Genomic DNA, 19,443 nt, shown 5'->3' with positions numbered 1-19,443 from the left:
AGACTGAGTGTTATGTGTGCTCATGGACCATTTGTGGGGGTCTACAGACAAGCCATCTCCAGTTGCTCAGGGACAGATTCCATTATAATTTATTTTATTTTATTTTATTTTAGTCACCATACAGTACACCATTAGTTTTTGATGTAGTGTTCCATGAGTCATTGCTTGCATATAACATCCAGTGTTCCATGCAGTACCTGCTCTCCTTAATGCCCATCACTGGGCTAACCCATTTCCCCACCCCCTCCCATCTGAAACCCTCCATTTGTTTCCAAGTGTCCATAGTCTCTCATGGTTCATCTCCCTCTCTGATTCCCCACCCCTTTCATTTTTCCTTTCCTTCTCCTAAAGTCCTCCATGCTATTTCTTATGCTCCACATATGAGTGAAACCATATGACAATGGTCTTTCTCTGTTTGACTTATTTCACTTAGCATAATCCCCTCCAGTTCCATCCATGTCAATGGAAATGGTGGGTATTCATCCTTTTTGATGACTGAGTAATAGTCCATTGTGTATATGGACCGCATCTTCTTTATCCATTCATCTGTTGAAGGTCATCTCAGTTCCTTCCATAGTTTGGCTTGTGGACATTGCTGCTATGAAAATTGGGGGACATGTGACCCTTCTTTTCACTATATCTGTATCTTTGGGGTAAAATACCCAGTAGTGCAATTGCTGGGTCATAGGGTAGCTCTATTTTTAACTTTTTGAGGAACCTCCATACTCTTTTCCAAAGTGGCTATACCCACTTGCCTTCCCACCAACAGTGTGAGAGGGTTCCCCTTTCTCCACATCCTCTCCAACATTTTTTGTTTCTTGCCTTGTCAATTTTTGCCATTCTAACTGATGTAAGATGGTATCTCAATGTGGTTTTTATTTGAATTTACCTGATGGCTAATGATGTCAAACATTTTTCTATGTGTCTGTTAGCCATTTGTATGGCTCTTTGGAGAAATGTCTGTTCTTGACATCTGCTCATGGACAGATTCCTATTGGAGGCTGTGCAGTGATTTGTAAGGTCCATGTTGTTTTACTACCCTCCAAGAGCCCTGGGTGCTATTCTGCTAGGCGCACACCACTCACCAGTGAGCAGTACATCTCAGTATTCTGAAAGGGTGTAGAAAGAAGATTCTCTTTGGCAGCATCCTCTGGAGCTTGAGAAGCCCTGTGCTCATTCAGATGTTCTCATTTCCCTCCATTGGAGAAATCACAGGGTGGAAGTTGTCTCTTGGCTCAGAGTTGTGGCACATGGGCAGGGGTGAGGAGGGTAAAGCAAATTGGTTGTCGTGCCCTCCTCTATATGTCAAGATCAGATTTGTTTTGCTCCACAGTGTGGTGTGTTTTTTCTGCTTGACATTTTCACAGGCACTTACTTTAGTTCAGTGTATGATTATGAAGCTCAGTAGATTTTTGGCGGGGGGTAGGATAGAAAATTCCTGCTTTGCCATTTTCATGTTGGTGTTTAAATTTATTTATTTATTTAAAACACATCAATTGAAGTGGTTTTTTTTTAAGATTCTCTATTTATTTATTTGAGAGAAGAGGGGGCACAAGAGCTGGGATGAGGGACAGAAGGAGAGGAAGAAGTGGCCTCTCTGATGAGCAGGGAGCCAGTGTGGGGTTCAATCCCAGGATCTGGGATTATGACCTAAATCAAAGGCAGACACTTAGCCAACTGAACCACCCAGGTACCCCTAAAATTTTAATTTTAAAAGAATTATATGGAAAAGTGACTATCTTTGGTGCACAGGTCTGTGAATTTTGAATATTAGTACAATGTATAGATCCTAATTTGTAAAGATTAGTACATTGTAACTATGCAACCATCAAAAGAAATAAAATCTTGCCATTTGCGATGATGTGGATGGAACTAGAGGATATTATGCTTAGTAAAATAAGTCAATCAGAGAAAGACAACTATCATATGATCTCCCTGATATGAGGAAGTGGAGATGCAACCTGGGGGGTTTGGGGAGTAGGAAAAGAATAAATGAGACATGATGGGATTGGGAGGGAGACAAACCATAAGAGACTCTTAAATGTCACAAAACAAACTGAGGGTTGCCAGGGGTGGGTGGTAGGGAGAGGGTGGTGGGGTTATGGGGAGGGTATGCACTATGATGAGTGCTGTGAAGTGTGTAAACCTGGCAATTCACAGACCTGCACCCCTGGGGCTAATAATACATTATATGTTTATTAAAAAAATTTAAAAATTTAAAAACAGACACTTCTCCAATCAAGACATACAAATGGCTATCAGACACATGAAAAAATGTTCATTATCACTAGCCATCAGGGAGATTCAAATTAAAACCACATTGAGATATCACCTTGCACCAGTTAGAATGGCCAAAATTAGCAAGACAGGAAACAATGTGTGTTGGAGGGGATGTGGAGAAAGGGGAACCCTGTTACACTGTTGGTGGGAATGAAAGTTGGTGCAGCACTTTGGAAAACAGTGTGGAGATTCCTCAAGAAATTAAAAATAGAGCTTCCCTACCACCCTGCAATTGCACTCCTGGGTATTTACCCCAAAGATACAGATGTAGTGAAAAGAAGGGCCATCTGTACCCCAATGTTTATAGCAGCAATGGCCATGGTCGCCAAACTGTGGAAAGAGCCAAGATGCTCTTCAACGGACAAATGGATAAGGAAGATGTGGTCCATATACACTATGGAGTATTATGCCTCCATCAGAAAGGATGAATACCCTACTTTTGTAGCAACATGGATGGGACTGGAAGAGATTATGTTGAGTGAAATAAATCAAGCATAGAGAGCCAATTATCATATGGTTTCACTTATTTGTGGAACATAACAAATAGCATGGAGGACAAGGGGAGTTAGAGAGGAGAAGGGAGTTGGGGGAAATTGGAAGGGGAGGTGAACCATGAGAGACTATGGACTCTGAAAAACAATCTGAGGGGTTTGAAGGGGGGGTGAGAGGTTGGGGGAACCAGGTGGTGGGTATTAGAGAGGGCATGGATTGCATGGAGCTCTGGGTGTGGTGCAAAAACAATAAATACTGTTATGCTGAAAATAAATTTTAAAAAAAGAAAAAAAATTAAAAATTAAAAAAAAAGGAAGAACTTGTACAAGGACACTCATACCCACCTCCAAGCCCCTCAAAGCAGGAAACAAATCTCCTGTATGAAAAATATCTTTCTTATACTAAGAAGTAAAAAGACTCCTTAACCCCAGAGATGGGAACTTTAAATCAGAGAAAACTATAAAAATAAACTTCGTTGTTTTTTACTAAAAAAAAAAAAAAAAGATTAGTACATTGTAAAGATCCTCACCTGTATATAACCATCATAAGATCATGAATCAAAATAGTTTAATTACTCTCCAAAAGTCCTTTGTGCTATTCTTTTACCATTACACAACTCCATACTCCCAAATCCTGACAAATACTTTCTATTCTTATTTTTGTGTTTTAAAAATGTCATATTGATTGGAGCATGCGGCACATGAGCTTTTGAGAACTGTGTGTTTTGGCGGGAGGAAGCATATGCCACAGGCACACACATGACCTCACCTCTGTCACCAGTCTCAGTGTTTCCTACCTCCGAAGTTTTGAAATTTTAAGTTATCGTCAGAGGAAGATGCTCATCATTTCAAGTGTTTGAATTCCTTTAGAGACTTGATTTATAGTTCTACAAAATGTATTTGGCAATTGATAATGCAGAATTGGTGTTGAAGGTTAGATCATCTCTCATAATCAAGTTGAGTCAAATTCTGTACACAAGTTGAGTTGTACAAACTCCATTCTAAATTTTTATCAATAGATACTTTCTCACAGTTTAAGGGTGATTTAATTGATAAAGATTCACTCTAGCAGTAGTGTTAGGGTATGGTTATTATTTGGCTTTTCGAAGAGTTGACATGAATTACATATCCAATAATTTTTTTTTACTTTTCCTTTTTTAATTAATTAATTAATTGTCCTCTAATGTATTATTTGCCCCAGGGGTACAGGTCTGTGAATCGTCAGGCTTACACACTTCACAGCACTCACCTTAGCATATACCCCCCACAATGTCCAGAACCCAACTACCCTCTGCATACCCTCCTCACCCCAGCAACCCTCAGTTTTTTTTTGTGAGATTAAGAGTCTCTTATGGTTTGTCTCCCTCCTGATTTCCATCTTGTTTCATTTTATTCTTCCCTACCCCCCCAACACTTCCACTTTGCCTTTCAAATTCCTTGTATCAGGGAGATCATATGATAATTGTTTTTCTCTGACTGACTTCTTTTGCTCAGCACAATACCCTCTAGTTCCATCCATGTCATTGCAAATGGCAAGATTTCATTTCTTTTGATGGCTGCATAGTATTCTGGTGTGTGTGTGTGTGTGTATACATATATATATATATATATATGTATATATATATACACATATATACATATACCACCTCTTCTTTATCCATTCATCTGTTGGTGGACATCTAGGTTCCCTCCACACTTTCACTATTGTGGATACAGCTGCTATAAACATTTGGGTGCATGTGCCCCTTTGGATCGTTACATTTGTATCTTTAGGGTCAATACCCAACAGTGCAATTGCTGGTGCAATTGCTCTATTTTCAACTTTTTGAGGAACCTCCATACTGTCTTCCAGAGTGGTTGCACCAGCTTGCATTCCCACCAGCAGTGTAGGAGGGTTCCCCTTTCTCCGCATCCTCGCCAGCATCCATCATTTCCTGACTTGTTAATTTTAGCCATTCTGACTGGTGTGAGGTGGTATCTCATTGTGGTTTTGATTTGTATTTTCCTAATGCTGAGTGATATGGAGCTGTTCTTCATGTGTCTGTTGGCCTTATCTAATAATTCTTAAACATTTTTGCACTAGCATTGTTCGTGCAGAGCTGAATTATAACACCAGGGTGCGTATTGTCTCAAATAAAAGCTATACCCATGCAATTTATTTTATTAGTGAGAAAACATTCAGGATAACCAGAAATATCTAACATTTTACCATTAAAGTGAGAAAATATGTCTAAAAGGATAAAAATAACCTTTAAAGGATACAAAGGAAAATATTAAAATCGGTGGTTCCAAACATCTAAGAGAATTTTTCTCTTCTTTTTTTATCCTTAGCATTTATTCAGTTCCTTTTTTTTTTAATTGTGTTATGTTAGTCACCATGCAATGCATCATTGGTTTGGGGGACTTCATCAAGATAAAAAGCTTCTGCACAGCAAAGGAAACCGTCAACAAAACAAAGAGCCTGGTGGTGAGAATTCTTTTCTAATCATCTTCGAAGGAACTGTCTTTCGTGCACATACATGTTTTTTTCCTAGGATATTATGTGTACAGTTGTGAACTGTCTGCTTCTGCTATTTCTCCAGAGAACCTCAGTCTAAGATCTCTAATATGAGTAACTTTTTCAATTCTTGTCAGTGAAGAATATAGGATGTCATTTTATTTGATAAACATGTAACCAAGGATCCATTTCCTCTACTTTATCTGCTGAATTAGTAATAAGTTGTACATATAAGGTTATTTCACAATTCTCAATGACAGTTTTTTTCTGGGATTTTGTTCAGGGCACCAAAGGCTTAGGTCATGTAATGGTGATGAAATGAATGTCCACAGAGCAGCCTGTACCTGTGAGTAAAGGAAGAATGTCAAGGCTTTACTATCTAATTCAATAGTTTGGGAAGGCTGGAATTCGTGTGGTTTGGGACATCTGAGTTATGTGGGCTACAGTGACCAGTTCAAAGTGAGACATCCTAGGACTTCGTAAGGGAAGATACAGGGCCACAAAAGCTAAGGCTGGGGCGCCTGGGTGGCTCAGAGGGTTAAGCCGCTGCCTTTGGCTCAGGTCATGATCTCGGGGTCCTGGAATCGAGTCCCGCATCGGGCTCTCTGCTCAGCAGGGAGCCTGCTTCCCTCTCTCTCTCTCTCTCTGCCTGCTTCTCCGTCTACTTGTGATTTCTCTCTGTCAAATAAATAAATAAATAAATCTTAAAAAAAAAAAAAAAAGGCTAAGGCTGTACCAGACCACAGCAGTTCAACAGTAACTGCTACAGCAACTCATTTCAGTTTAGCATTGCATTTGTTGTTTCCACTTTTCTACAGGATCTGGGTGTGATAGAAGAGAAGTTTCTATGTGAGTCCTATCTTTACCTAACTTTCCCCAAGAAATTTGCTCTGCCCTCTAGAGAGTATTTGAAATGGTATATGCATTAAATACAAAATCCAATTGATATTTGACACTTAAAAAAACTTATTTATTTATTTGACACAGATAGAGAGAGAGAGAGAGAGAGAGTCAGCACAGACAGGTGAGTGTCAGCCAGAGGGAGTAGGAGAAGGAGGCTTCTCACTGAGCAGGATACAGGACTCAATCCCAGGACCTTGGGATCAGGACCTGAGGTGAAGGCAGATGCTCAACGGACTGAGCTACCCAGGCACCCCAGATATTTGAATCTTGTGATTGCTGTGGCTTTCAGGAAATGGTTCAGAATTTCAGAATGGTTCAATTCACGTAGAAAATAAAACACTATTACCCATCCACACTCATAGCTCATGCAGGGAATGCAACTGTGTTAGATACCTTTGGAGATACTCAAATGTTTCCTTAGGACAGTATTTCAAAGCGTATCTCACCTTTCCAGATTTTTTGAGATTTCATTGACTCCCAGAAAGGAATGGAAAGCCCCATTGACTGCCATCATAAAAAAGTCTCCCCACTAGTATTTGGTTTAATGTTGCATCCATTATATTCCCAGTGTGAAGTGTTGTCTCTGGTGGATTGTGGCAAATGTTCGTTGGTATCATTTGGCTGCACTAGGCAGCTGTCCTGGCTTTGCTACATCTTGTTCTTATAGATCATCAAATCAATCATTCATAGTGATTCTTTACAAAATTTAGTGCCAAATTTTCTGCAATCAAGATAGAACTGATTGAACTTTTCCCTGGTTTTGTTTTTATGTTTTTAAAGAAGTGCTTACATAAGGACCATCTTGGAATTCATATTTATGATGACCTGCTCAAGCATTTTTTCTTAGCTTCTACTAGTGTCTTTTTAAAGCTGAGACTTTGTTTTGATGAAAATTTTTAAAAAATTCATGAATACATGAAATAATTAATGTAGTTTCTGTTCCTTTCTAGTAGAATGCTGGAGATACATGAAAGGGTTAAGAAAAGTTAGAAACTTAAGAAACCTCATTGTCTTCATAGTATTTGGAAGAAATGACCTACCTTAAAAACATACTCACTAACATCAAGCACATGATTTTTTGTAATTTGAAATATCCAAGAGATACTCATTAGTTCAGCTACTTAATTTGATGATGCTTCTCAATGGACTGGATTTTGTAAAGAAGTCTGGCGTAGTAGTTGCATGACCAGTCCGGTCTTGTTTTTCAGTGTTTAAGGATTCTGGCCAACAAGCACCCATTTCAGCCCCTGTCCACTAGGGGGTGCAGCTTCCTACCGCAATCACATTTCCTGTATGAAATGTGGGCTTCCATTGATCATTTCTCTGTCACTACAAACTTTCTTCATGGTAAGAATAGAGAACATTATTTAGGTGATACTCCAGAGATGAAGTGCTCTCCGGGCTATGTGACTGTGGTACTCTTAATGCTTGGTAAGTAAATTCCTTCTTAAAATTTGCATTCTTTCTTCTTTTGTATCAGTAAAAATTGAACTATAATTTATCCAAGAGCTTCATGCCGAAGGTGACACAGGTCTCTTTTCTTTTCCTCAGGACAAACCCGTGGGGACTCAGTGACTCAGACTGAAGGCCAAGTGACCCTCTCAGAAAATGCTTTCCTGACTATGAATTGTACTTATTCAGCTTCACGGTACCCTGCCCTTTTCTGGTATGTCCAGTATCCAGGAGAAGGTCTAGAGCTCCTCCTGAAAGCCTTGAAGGACAAGGAGAAAGGAAGCAACAAAGGATTTGAAGCCACCTACGATGGCAAATCTAAATCCTTCCACTTGGAGAAACGCTCAGTGCAAGCCTCAGATTCAGCTGTGTACTACTGTGTCATGAATGACACAGTGACGGGGACTGCAGGGGGAGCTGAGCAGAAACTCTGAGCAGAACAGGGCCCTGGAAGCTGAGTGTCTTTGCCTGATGCACTCTGGTTCCAGTACAATCTGTTGTTTGTCCTTCAGTGTCTGGTTGATACAAAATCATACAAATGACTGGAGCATAGGAGCCAGAACACATTCCCCAGCCCCAGGTGTTCCTTAGTGAGATTGAAAACAGTTTGATCCCAAGAGTTCCTCAGCCAGAGTGTAAGTAATTTCAAGGTAGATTCACATATCAATGAAGTGGTCTTGTGGTCATCCTTGCAGTGATCATCCAGCCCCAGGGTTCATGGCACCCTGGTAGGTGTTTCTGTGTCTATGACACTTTTAGAGACAAACGGTGTGCCTGAGAAGGTGATGATGCCTAATGTCTTCCTGACAGAGTATGTCAGTGGAGGTGATGGAGACCATCAGCCCAAACCAGGTTTTAGTAGAGAAGAAGGGAAGGAAAGAAAGGAGGAGGAACACATGTACCTGACCAAGGAAAAGAGAGGCCAGGGACATCTGCCCTTCTTTTTTCTTCTAGTAAATCGGTGAGAGACTCAGGATGATACTTGACTTGAAGGCTTGGGGGCAGAAACAGAATGGAGGAAGTGGCTTATGTCCTGGGCAATTAAATAGATCAGTTGACTTTCTGATAGTAAGAACTCAGGGGAAATAGCTTTCAGTGTCCAGGAAATATGGTGAGAAAAAATGCTCTTGCACTGAGGTTTCCTAACGATATAGATAGAAAGGTGACACTGGGAGGGAAATCCTATTGATTCTCTAACTTCTGTTTTGCAACCTCTCAGAGAGAGCCTCAAATCACAGAGTTGGGAAAATGTATGGGAGAAAGTGAAGATGTACAAAAAATAATAGAAAAAGCAATGTCTATTTTGCAGTGCAAGACTTTGCCAGTATTATTTCAATCTTCTTTAATTACTATCTCCTTATTTGCAGAGTTTACAAATGAGCTATGATCAGAATATTAATATATTCCCTTACATATTTGTTAAATATTCTTGGTTAGTTAATTTTTTATTTCATTGGTTTAAAATGAATATTTTGTGGGAGCCTGGGTGGCTCAGTGGGTTAAGCCGCTGTCTTCTGCTCAGGTCATGATCTCAGGGTCCTGGGATCGAGTCCCGCATCGGGCTCTCTGCTCAGCGGGGAGCCTGCTTCCCTCTCTCTCTCTGCCTGCCTCTCTGTCTACTTGTGATCTCTCTCTGTCAAATAAATAAATAAAATCTTAAAAAAATAAAATGAATATTTTGTATTTAAACCTGTGTAAATGTAAATGCATGTGAGTATGTACTTTAAAGTATTCAAAGGATATATAATAAGAGTTTTATTAGACTTCTGAGAAACACAGTAGACTAGGGGTGCATGACTGACTCTGATTTGAGCTGGAATTCTGGTTCTCCAGGTTGTAAGTTCGAGTCCATTTTGGGTAGAGATTACTTAAAATTGAAATTAAAAAAAAATAATGGTCGATTAATAATACATGTTTACCTCTTGATTTCTCTAATACTCTTTTTTTGAATCAACTATTTATTTATTTGAGGGAGAGAGTGCATGAGCACAAGCAAAGGGAGAAGAAGGGGGAGGGAGAAGCACACTTTCTACTGAGCAGTGAGTCCAACAGGGAATTGGATCCTACGACACTGAGATCATGATCTGAACTGAACTTAGATGCTTAACTGAATGAGCCACCCAAGCCCCTCTATTACTCTTTTAGAACTTTAGCAAAGCTATCCTTTAGGGCAGAAAGCTGAAAACAGAAAGCAAAATAGGAAAGAACCTATCAGCAGACAGTGCCATCAATAATTTAGAAAATGAGTTATATATGGATAGGGGTGAACTTGCATTAGAGACCAAATAAGGAGAAACCCAGGCCTGGTGTAGAAGCACCTCAGTGTGTGCTGTGCCCTCCAGAAAGGGTTGGGGAAAAGGAGCACCACGTATTTTTAGATAATTGAGGAATACAGCATTGCCCATGTTGGTACACACATGTGTGTGTCACTGGTGAGCACATGTGTATGTGTGTGTTGTGGGTATTGGGGCAGAAGGAACAATACAAGTAGATGGAGTGGTCACCTTGGGTCTCAGAACTGAGCATATGATGCTTGGAAGCTTACTGTGGTTCAGCTGAGGTAAGGGAAAAACATAAATTCAAAGGACTGATAACTTACGACCAAAATTTGGTGTCTATTCTGGACTTTCTGAACAGAGCTGAGCTGAGCTGTGGAGAAAAAAAACAATGAGAAGGAGACCTTGGTGAGTGGATCTATTGTCTGAGGGCTACAGCTGAACCCTTCAGCAGAGAATGATCAGATTTTTCTGCTTTTGACTCCAACATAGGCATCTGAACAGACATAGGTAGTGAGGAGGAACACAGGCACAACAATAGGTACATTGAAAGAGCTACAGTGATTGGTCTAAACTCTTTGCCTTCTTATCATAGTGTGATTTATTTCTACCTTAAGTAAATCACAGAGTGTGAACATACATGACTCTTACACCCTTTTTTCATAATTCTTACACTTTATGTTGTTTACACAATTAATTACAAGCAGTTTCTTAAAATTATGGAATGCTTCAGGAATTTGCATGTCATTCTTGCACACGGGTCATGCTGATTTTTCTCTGTATCATTCTAATTTTAGTATATGTGCTGCCAAAGCGAGCCCTACCTGTCATATTTTCAGTAAGTGCCATCCACCCACTTTTATCACAGATGCAGTGAATAAACATATCACAGTTCGCTAAACCATCGATCCACAATCCTCATTTCAATATAAATTTTACTTATGTTTATTTTCAGTTGCAATGTTTTTAGTTAAAGTTGCTTAATGCCTGCTGGGTGCTGAATGCAACTGATGAATTGTTGAACACTACATCTGAAACTAGTAATGTACTATGTGTTGGCTAACTGAATTTAAATAAGAAGTTGCCTAATGCAAATGGATGTGGGGTAGTGAGTCTCTCAGCTAGAACGTAGAGAATTATGACAGGACCCACACAACTTGCTATACCAGAAAACCCCTGTTTCCTGATCTGGGGCCACAGCAGCACATAACCAGCAATCCTTCCCTCACCCAGTCAGGTTCTTCTCACAGTGCTGAGCCCCAAAGTTGAAGAGGAAGAAGACATTTTCCTTCTAGTGGGAGAAGTGGGAGAACTCAAACATGTTGCTCTCCAACCTTTTCCAGGTGGTCATGGCTTCCATGTGGCTAGGTAAGGATGGTCCCTGTGGGAATGTGTCTCCTCTCTGACTTAAAATCCAGAGATGTAGGCAGGATCTTTTTTTTTTAAGATTTTATTTATTTATTTGAGAGAGAGACAGTGAGAGAGAACATGAGCGAGAAGGTCAGAGGGAGAAGCAGACTCCCCATGGAGCTGGGAGCCTGATGCGGGACTCGATCCCGGGACTCTGGGATCATGACCTGAGCCGAAGGCAGTTGTCCAACCAACTGAGCCACCCAGGCGTCCCAGGCAGGATCTTGTACGTACCTGGGGAAGGAGGGATGACAGTGTGTAAAACAGAAGTTCTTTGTGCCACATCACATTTTCCAGAAGTCTCTGATTCTGTTATTTTCCCTTCAGGATCCAGTATTGCCCAGAAGGTCACTCAAGCCCAACCAGCAATGTTAGTGCAGGAGAGGACCAGTCTTTTGTGGTACAAGCAGCCCAGCAGTGGGGCAACGATTCTCCTTATTTGCCAGGATTCTTAACCAGCAAAATGCCACTAAAGGTCTCTACTCACTGAATTTTCAGAAGACAAGAAATTTCATCCAACTTGTCATCTCAGCTTCACACCTGGAGGACTCTGCAGTGTACTTCTGTGCACTGAGAGAGGCCACTGTGAGAGTCGTGATGGGGGAGGTATACCCAAACCACAGGGCTCATGTTGCTGTATCTCCCTACAGTAGGGCCCAAGGGGGGCAATTGTCATCCCAGACAGGAAGTGGCACAGGTGCAGGCTTAGAAGGAGAAACTCATTCTATGAAAATACCACTCTAGATAAGAGTTATCATGCATAAAAGAGTTCCTAATCCCTGAAAATTTGTGCTGAAATTATTTATTGAAGACTAGAGTAACCACAATAAATAATTTGTCATTTTGCAGTAAGATTTAGCCAAAGAATTGGCTAAGAAACGTTTGGCTCAAAGTCAGCAATAGTGTGTGTTAATTGTTGGAGTTTTCAAATCAGTTTGTTCAGTAAATATTTATTGAGCTTATATTATTGCTCAAAATATTATTGAGCATATATTATGTTACAGACATTGTTAGAGTAAGATAGACCATGAAATGTCTCTTGGAGATATATATATATATATATATATATATATATATATATATATATGTATACACATCATTCATATGTGTATATCTATACACATACATACATATGTGTATAGATATGCACATCATGCTGTTTTATACCATTTAGTGACAATTTAATTAGGTTTGTTTGCTGTGAGTCAATTGTACTCCCATTTAGTTTCCAAGGAGTCTGCTCTATAGTGTAGTTTTTCTCATTTTGTCTTATTAACACCACTAGGATACTTGTACTCAGTTTGCATACAGGAGGTCTACCTGCTTTCCACCAGTCTTATCCACAAATGCTCATAATTAGGGGCTCTAGGGGGACACTGTGAAGGAACAGAGTGTGAATTTGCCGCTTTGTCAGCTCCTGCCCTTCACTTCATCCTTTCTTCAAAGGCATTTTTTGTTATTTCACCTTCCTGGTTCCAGTGCTCATAGAATCTCCCTCCCCCTTCTGTTTAATTTAAGTTGGTGAGGCCACTTTGGAAAACATTGTGGATGTTCCTCAAGAAATTAAAAATAGAGCTAACTTACGACCCAGCAGTTGCACTACTAGGCGTTTGCCCCAAAAGATACAGAGGTAGTAAAAAGAAGGGCCACACACCCCAATGTTCATAGCAGCAATGTCCACAAAGGGAAAACTGTGGAGGGAGCCAAGATGACCTTCAACAGACAAATGGATAAAGAAGATGTGGTCCTTAAATACTCAATGGATTATTACTCAGCCATCAGAAAGGATGAAAACCTACCATTTGCATTGACATGGATGGAACTGGAGGAGATTATGGTAAATGAAATAAGTCAGATGGAAAAAGTCAATTATCATTTGGTTTGACTTATTTGCGGAACATAAGGAATAGCATGGAGCACATTAGGGGAAGAAAGGGAAAAATGAAGGGGATGGGGAATCAGTGAGGAAGACGAACCATGAGAGACTATGGACTCTTGAAAACAACTGAGGGTTTCAGAGGGGATGAATTGGGGGTTGGGTGAGCCCAGTGATGAGTATTAAGGAGAGCACATATTACATGGAGCACTGGGTGTTATACGCACACAATGGATCATGGAACACTAAATCAAAAACTAATGATGTACTGTATGGTGACTAACATAATGTAAGAAAAAGCTATTAAAAATCATCCATAATTAAAAACAAAAAAGCACATTTTCTTGCCAACAGGTGAATCAGTTTGCACATTTACCAGCCCTCCTTTTTGATCAATGTTCCACATTCCAAAATCTTCATTGCCTCCATTTTCTTCCTTCCAGTTCTAACTCCAATGACCTAAGGCATTAAAATTGAATGGTAATAGATGGTTGATAATTGGTCTTGCATCAAACACCCTCTTATATTTGTTTGGAAGGCAGATTTGCAGAGTAGAAATCTTAAGTATCTCCTCAAGTTTCTTTAATCATAGAATCTGACCATTTTCACATTCGTTTTTACCACTTCAGAATATTTTGAGTGTATAGTTCAGGGTTATGAAATACACTTACATTGTTATTCAATCAGCAGCACCTTTCATTTCTAGAATCTTGTCATCTTAAAAAACTGAATATTTGTACTCATTAAACAATAACTCCCCTTTATTCCATTCCTCCACTCCTTCAGAACTACTATTCTGCATTCTCCTTCCTTGAGCTGAAGCTCTTTAGCTCTCATAGAAGAAGAATTATGTCGTATTGGTCATTTTTCAAAATTTCATTTGATGTACTGTCCCCATGATGCATCCACTTGCATCATGTGTCAGAGTTTCTTTACTTTTTAAGGTTGAACAATATTTCTGTGTATATAATGTACCATTTTATTTAACCATGCTTTCTATGTGTTGATGGACTTTTGGGTTGCTTCCAAATTTTGGTAGAAACTGGAATTCAAAAGCATCTCAATATTTATGGAAATATCCAAATTCTTTCAATTTTTGAGTACATATCAGAAGTGGAATGCTGGGTCATAAGGTAATTCTATTTTAAAGATTTGACACATTTATATTGGTTATTTGAAAAAACTATACTCTAGACTGCATTATCACAAAAAAGTTTCAAGGAACAGAAAAACAGAGTGATCACTAGTGATGAATGGAGCTCTACTATATTGGTGAATCACAAAATCCTAGAGGAGTTTGTCACTCTAGCTAAGTGCGTTGCTTCTTTCACATATGAATAATTGGTCTGGATGGAATGGTGAAGCCACTACCCACTGGTCAGCTCCTGTATAGCTGTCTGAGTATCCATTATTTCTTTCCTCATTTGGTAAAAGATCTAAACTTGCAATTATTGAATTGTTTTTAGTAGTTCCATTTGCATAACTAAAGAACCTGTAAAAGACTCTCTTAAAATATTTCAAAGGCTTAGGAAGAAGTCTTTTGCTACCCGCTATCTTTCTCTGAAATTTGACAATCTATACTGTCAAAAGGAAGTAACATGCTTTTGCTATCCCAGCTCTGTTTTGTAATCTATTAGCTTTGCCATGAACTTTCTTGATACTTTTGAGCTTTGTTTCATGTTTGTATACTTATTACTGTAAATTTATTATTAGCAGTAAATTTATTAGTAGTAGTATTATTAGTATTTTGTTGTGACAATTTATCAGTAATATACCCAGAGAGATTGACAAGTAGCAGATAAGCAATTTAGGAGGATAATCTTTTTTTTTTTAGAGATTTTATTTATTTACTTGAGTGAGAGAGAGCATAAGAGCAGAGAATGTCAGAGGGAGAAGCAGAATCCCCATGGACCCGGGAACCTGATGCAGGATTCGATCCCGGGACTCCGGGATCATGACCTGAGCCGAAGGCAGTAGCTTGACCAATTGAGCCACCCAGATGCCCCAGGAGGATAATCTTAATAGGTACAGAAAAGGCAATTGACAAAATTCAGATCCATTCCTGATTAAAACTCCCAGCAAATTACACAAAATTGAAAGGAATTTCCTCACCTTAAAAAAGGGTTTAACAAAAAATCTTCATCAAATGTCACACTTGATGGTGAAAGCTTAATCTCTTTCTCCTTAGTTTCAGAAGTAAGGCAAATGTTTTGGCTCGGCCACTTGTATTTAATATTGAAGTAGAGGTTCAAGCCAATGTAACAAGGCAAGTAGAAAAAACAAAAGCCATACAGTCTGGAAGGGAAGAAGTGAACTTCTCTTTATTACCAGAAAGCACATTTGAGCAGAAAATGCAAGGGAATCTACAAAACAGAATGAAAGAAACTACTAGAACAAATTGGTTTAAGAAAGTCAAATGTACATCTACCATGTGATCCATCCATTCTCCTCCCAGCTATAGCCAGGGGAAATGAAAGGATAGGTCTATAAAAAAAATCTTATATGCAAATGTTCATAGCAGTTTTGTTTGTAAGAATCCACTGGGAGTACTCCATATGGCCAGCAACAGGTGGATAGACCAACTGTTTTATAGGTGCACGAGATACTACACAGCAACAGAAGGAAAAAAACTCTTGATAGTTATGACTGTGGAAGAATTTTTAAATAATTATATTGTGAAGTACCAGATAAAAGAGTACATATAATTCCATAATTCAAAATTATAAATTATTCAGACTAAAGCATGACAGAAGTGTTCCCTGGAATGGAAGTGGGGTTGGTGAGGACTGAGGTAGAGGTTGCAAAGAGACATGAGGAAACTTTTGGGATGATGCATATGTTCATTATCTCGAATGTGGTGAGTGCTTCACAAATACAAATGTCAAATTATATAGAATTGTCTAATTGGTGCAGCTTATTTAATGTAAAATATGCATTAATAAAAGCCACTAAGTATCCACATTTACTATGCAGTATCTTCCCTCAATGAGGAGCAAGTCCTCCGTGTGACACAGAGTGCAAAATATTTCTCCTGTAGGTTTTCATTGGCCTGAATGTTTTTTCTAAAGTTATGGATAGGGATGCCTGGGTGGCTCAGTCGGTTAAGCGTCTGCTTTTGGCTCATGTCATGATCCCAGGGTCCAGGGACTGAGTCCTGCATGAGGTTCCTTGCTCAGCGGGGAGTCTGCTCCTCCCTCTGCCTCCTGCTCCCCTGTTTGTACCCTTTCGCTCTCTCTCTCTGACAAATAAAAAAAGTAAACTGTTTAAAAAACTAAAGTTACAGATGATGGGTTTCTGCATCCATGTACTATATTGTTTATTTTCCTTTTTTAAAAAAAAGATTTTTTTTATTTATTTATTTTAAAGAGAGTGATAGAGACTGGAGAGAGACATAGAGAAAGCAGACTCCGAATGAAAGCAGAGGCCCATGCAGGACTCTGATCCTGAGATCATGAGCCTAGTCATAACCAAGAGCTTGAAGCTCTACCAGCTGAGCCATCCTGTTGTCCCATGTTTATTTTCAACCATTATCATTCTAACCTCCTAGGGATTTCCCCTGCATATCTGAATATATAAATTTGAATATATAAATTTGGGGTTTGTCCCAAATTCCTTTCTAGTATACTTCTGTGGCAGGACTGACAATGTGATTTGGAAGGTGGAGGGGAAGCGAAGGGACACATGAACCCAAACAGTATCCAGGCCAGAATTTCTTACTTCCCTCTGCATTTGGGAAAGTGTTTCCATGTTGGTTCTGGACTCATGAACCTCCCTGATCTGAATCTCTGGAGACTGGCCTCCAGGATATAGCTTGGGCTAAGGTTCCATCTATGTGTTTAGAGGTAAATATTTACAGGACTTTACAGAAGATGTGTCCCTTTCTAGAACTCTTTCCTGATAATACTGATTTCTTACATTGTGGGAAAATTATTTGATTGACGTTTGGCAACAAAATGTGACAGATGGATGGTAATAGAAAGCATCCTTGAGGTTAAACCTGCCAAGAGTATAGCACTAATGTTTTTGGCTTAATTCATATACACTAGTCACCTGATGTTAGAGTCAACAAAATATTGAAAACTTTATTTCAGATGATTCTATATGGATTTGATGACTCCATGTATGATGTTTCTTCTGCCCATATTTGCTATTTTCACTTTTTAATTATTCTGAAAATCAGTTATATTTGACTATTAAAATGGTGACTAACAAATAGTGTGACTTCTTTTGAAAACTTTTATTTAAAAATAGTATTTCTAGGGGCCCCTCGGTGGCTCAGTGTGTTAAAGCCTCTACCTTTGGCTCGGGTCCTGATCCCAGGGTCCTGGGATTGAGCCCCACATCGGGATCTCTGCTCAGCAGAGAGCCTGCTTCCCCTCTCTCTCTCTGCCTGCCTCTTTGTGATCTCTGTCAAATAAATAAAATCTTTTAAAAAATAGTATTTCTAGCAATTGCTAATAGCTTAACAAAGGTAAATACAGTATTTCAATTAAAGGTCATTTGTTCATTATTTTTGTTTGATTTAGAGAATACTAAAAAAAAATGACAGTCACAGTTCTAAATATTGGGGTAAAGTGTCCAAAACACAGAATCAGTCACCAATGACTTGACTTCCTCTTACTTATTCCATATTCAACTCAAATCCCATTTCTGGCAGTCAGTGGTTTTTGGGCTGGTCCACATGGATGCATGCGAATATGAAGTACTGTAGTAAGATGCTTTAAGAAGTTTGTTACCCTCCCAGGCACAGAAATGCCCCAGGATGCTGTATTAAATAATTCCATATCAGGCAGTGTCTTAAGAACAAAACAGACCTAAGAAGTCAGGATTGCTGTTGTTCAGACTTCTAAGGGCCACCTGAAGCCTGACATGTGCCTCATGACATCAGGGATGAAACAGATGGCTGACTTGGGGAGGATTCTGACCAACATGCACGCATTTTAGTCCCTGTCCACCAGGGGGTGCAGCTTCCTACCACAATCATTTCCTGTGTGAAATGTGGGCATCCACTGATCATTTCTGTCACTCCAACCTTCTCCAAGGTAAGAATGAAGAACATTATTTAGGTGATGCTCCAGAGATGAAGTGTTCTCCAGGCTTCGTGACTGTGGTACTCTTAATGCTTGGTAAGTACCATTCCTCTTAAAATTTGGATTCTTTCTTCTATGATGTTAGCAAAACCTTGAACTATTATTTATCCATGAGTTTTGTGCCCAAGGTGACGTAGATCTCCTTTCTCTTTCCTCAGAACAAACCCGTGGAGACTCAGTGACTCAGACAGAAGGCCAAGTGACCCTCTTAGAAGAGGCTTCCCTGACTGTGAACTGCACTTATTCAGCATTAGGGTCCCTTACTCTTTTCTGGTATGTCCAGTATCCCGGTGAAGGTCTACAGCTCCTCCTGAAAGCCTTGAGGGGCAAGGAGAAAGGAAGCAACAAAGGATTTGAAGCCACCTACGACAGCGATTCGAAAGCCTTCCACTTGGAGAAAGGCTCAGTGCAAGCCTCAGATTCAGCTGTGTACTACTGTGCCCTGAGTAACACAGTGACAGGGACTGTAGGGGGAGCTGAGCACAAACTCTGAGCAGAACAGGGGCCTGGATGCTAAGCATCTCTGCCTGATCCATTCTGGTTCTAGCACAGTCTGTGGTTGTTAGTCCCACAGTGTCGAGTTGATACAAAATCATACAGACAACTAGAGCTTAGGAGCCAGAAGTAACATTCCCCAAATCCAGGTGTTCCTTAGTGACACTGAAAGTAGTTTGATGCCAAGAGTTCCTCAGTCAGGGTGTAACTAATTTAAGGTAAAACCACATAATAATGAAGTGGTCTTGTGCTCATCCCTGGAGTGAACGTCCAGCCCCACAAGTTGTTCATTGCACCCTGGTGGGAGTTCCTGTGTCTTATGATAGTTTTAGAGAGACACAGTGTAACCAAGAAGGTGGTGATGTCCAGTGTCTTCCTGACAGAGTATGGCAGGAGAGGTGATGGGAAAGCTTCAGCCCCAAACCTATGTAATGGGTGCATGTTGGCCAGAATCCTCCCCAAGTCACCCATGTGCTTCATTCCTGACTTCATGAGGCATATGTCAGTCTTCAGGTGGCCCTTGGAAATCTGAAGAACAGCAATCCTCACCTCTCAGGTCTGTCGTTATGATCACGGGGTCAGGGATGTCAGTCAGAGGGGCATGGAAGGAGGGAGAGAGAATCTCAAGCAGATTCCTCAAAAAGCATGGAGCCTACATGGAACTTGATCTCAT

At 39.9% G+C, this 19,443-nt stretch overlaps 1 non-coding gene, 1 pseudogene and 2 gene segments (V, D, J or C); 3 read left to right on the top strand and 1 right to left on the bottom strand.

Moving 5' to 3' along the window:
- The first annotated feature begins 7,520 nt into the window (after positions 1-7,520).
- LOC122894545 lies at positions 7,521-8,057 on the top strand. The segment is given in 2 exon segments: positions 7,521-7,602; positions 7,723-8,057. Coding segments are annotated over 2 exon segments (381 nt in total).
- A 2,555-nt stretch (positions 8,058-10,612) lies between these two features.
- Positions 10,613-10,720, bottom strand: LOC122894894. Its single transcript, XR_006381897.1, has one exon. It is a non-coding gene; the product is annotated as a U6 spliceosomal RNA (small nuclear RNA).
- A 498-nt stretch (positions 10,721-11,218) lies between these two features.
- Positions 11,219-12,053, top strand: LOC122894544 (annotated as a pseudogene).
- A 6,182-nt stretch (positions 12,054-18,235) lies between these two features.
- Positions 18,236-18,768, top strand: LOC122894543. The segment is given in 2 exon segments: positions 18,236-18,311; positions 18,434-18,768. Coding segments are annotated over 2 exon segments (381 nt in total).
- Positions 18,769-19,443: the final 675 nt, after the last annotated feature.

Source organism: Neovison vison, chromosome 13 (genome assembly GCF_020171115.1).
Source record: "Neovison vison isolate M4711 chromosome 13, ASM_NN_V1, whole genome shotgun sequence".
NCBI classification, from domain to species: Eukaryota; Metazoa; Chordata; class Mammalia; order Carnivora; family Mustelidae; genus Neogale; species Neogale vison.
The sequence above is the reverse complement of the archived record's forward strand: the minus strand, read 5'-3'. Positions and strand labels throughout refer to the sequence as shown.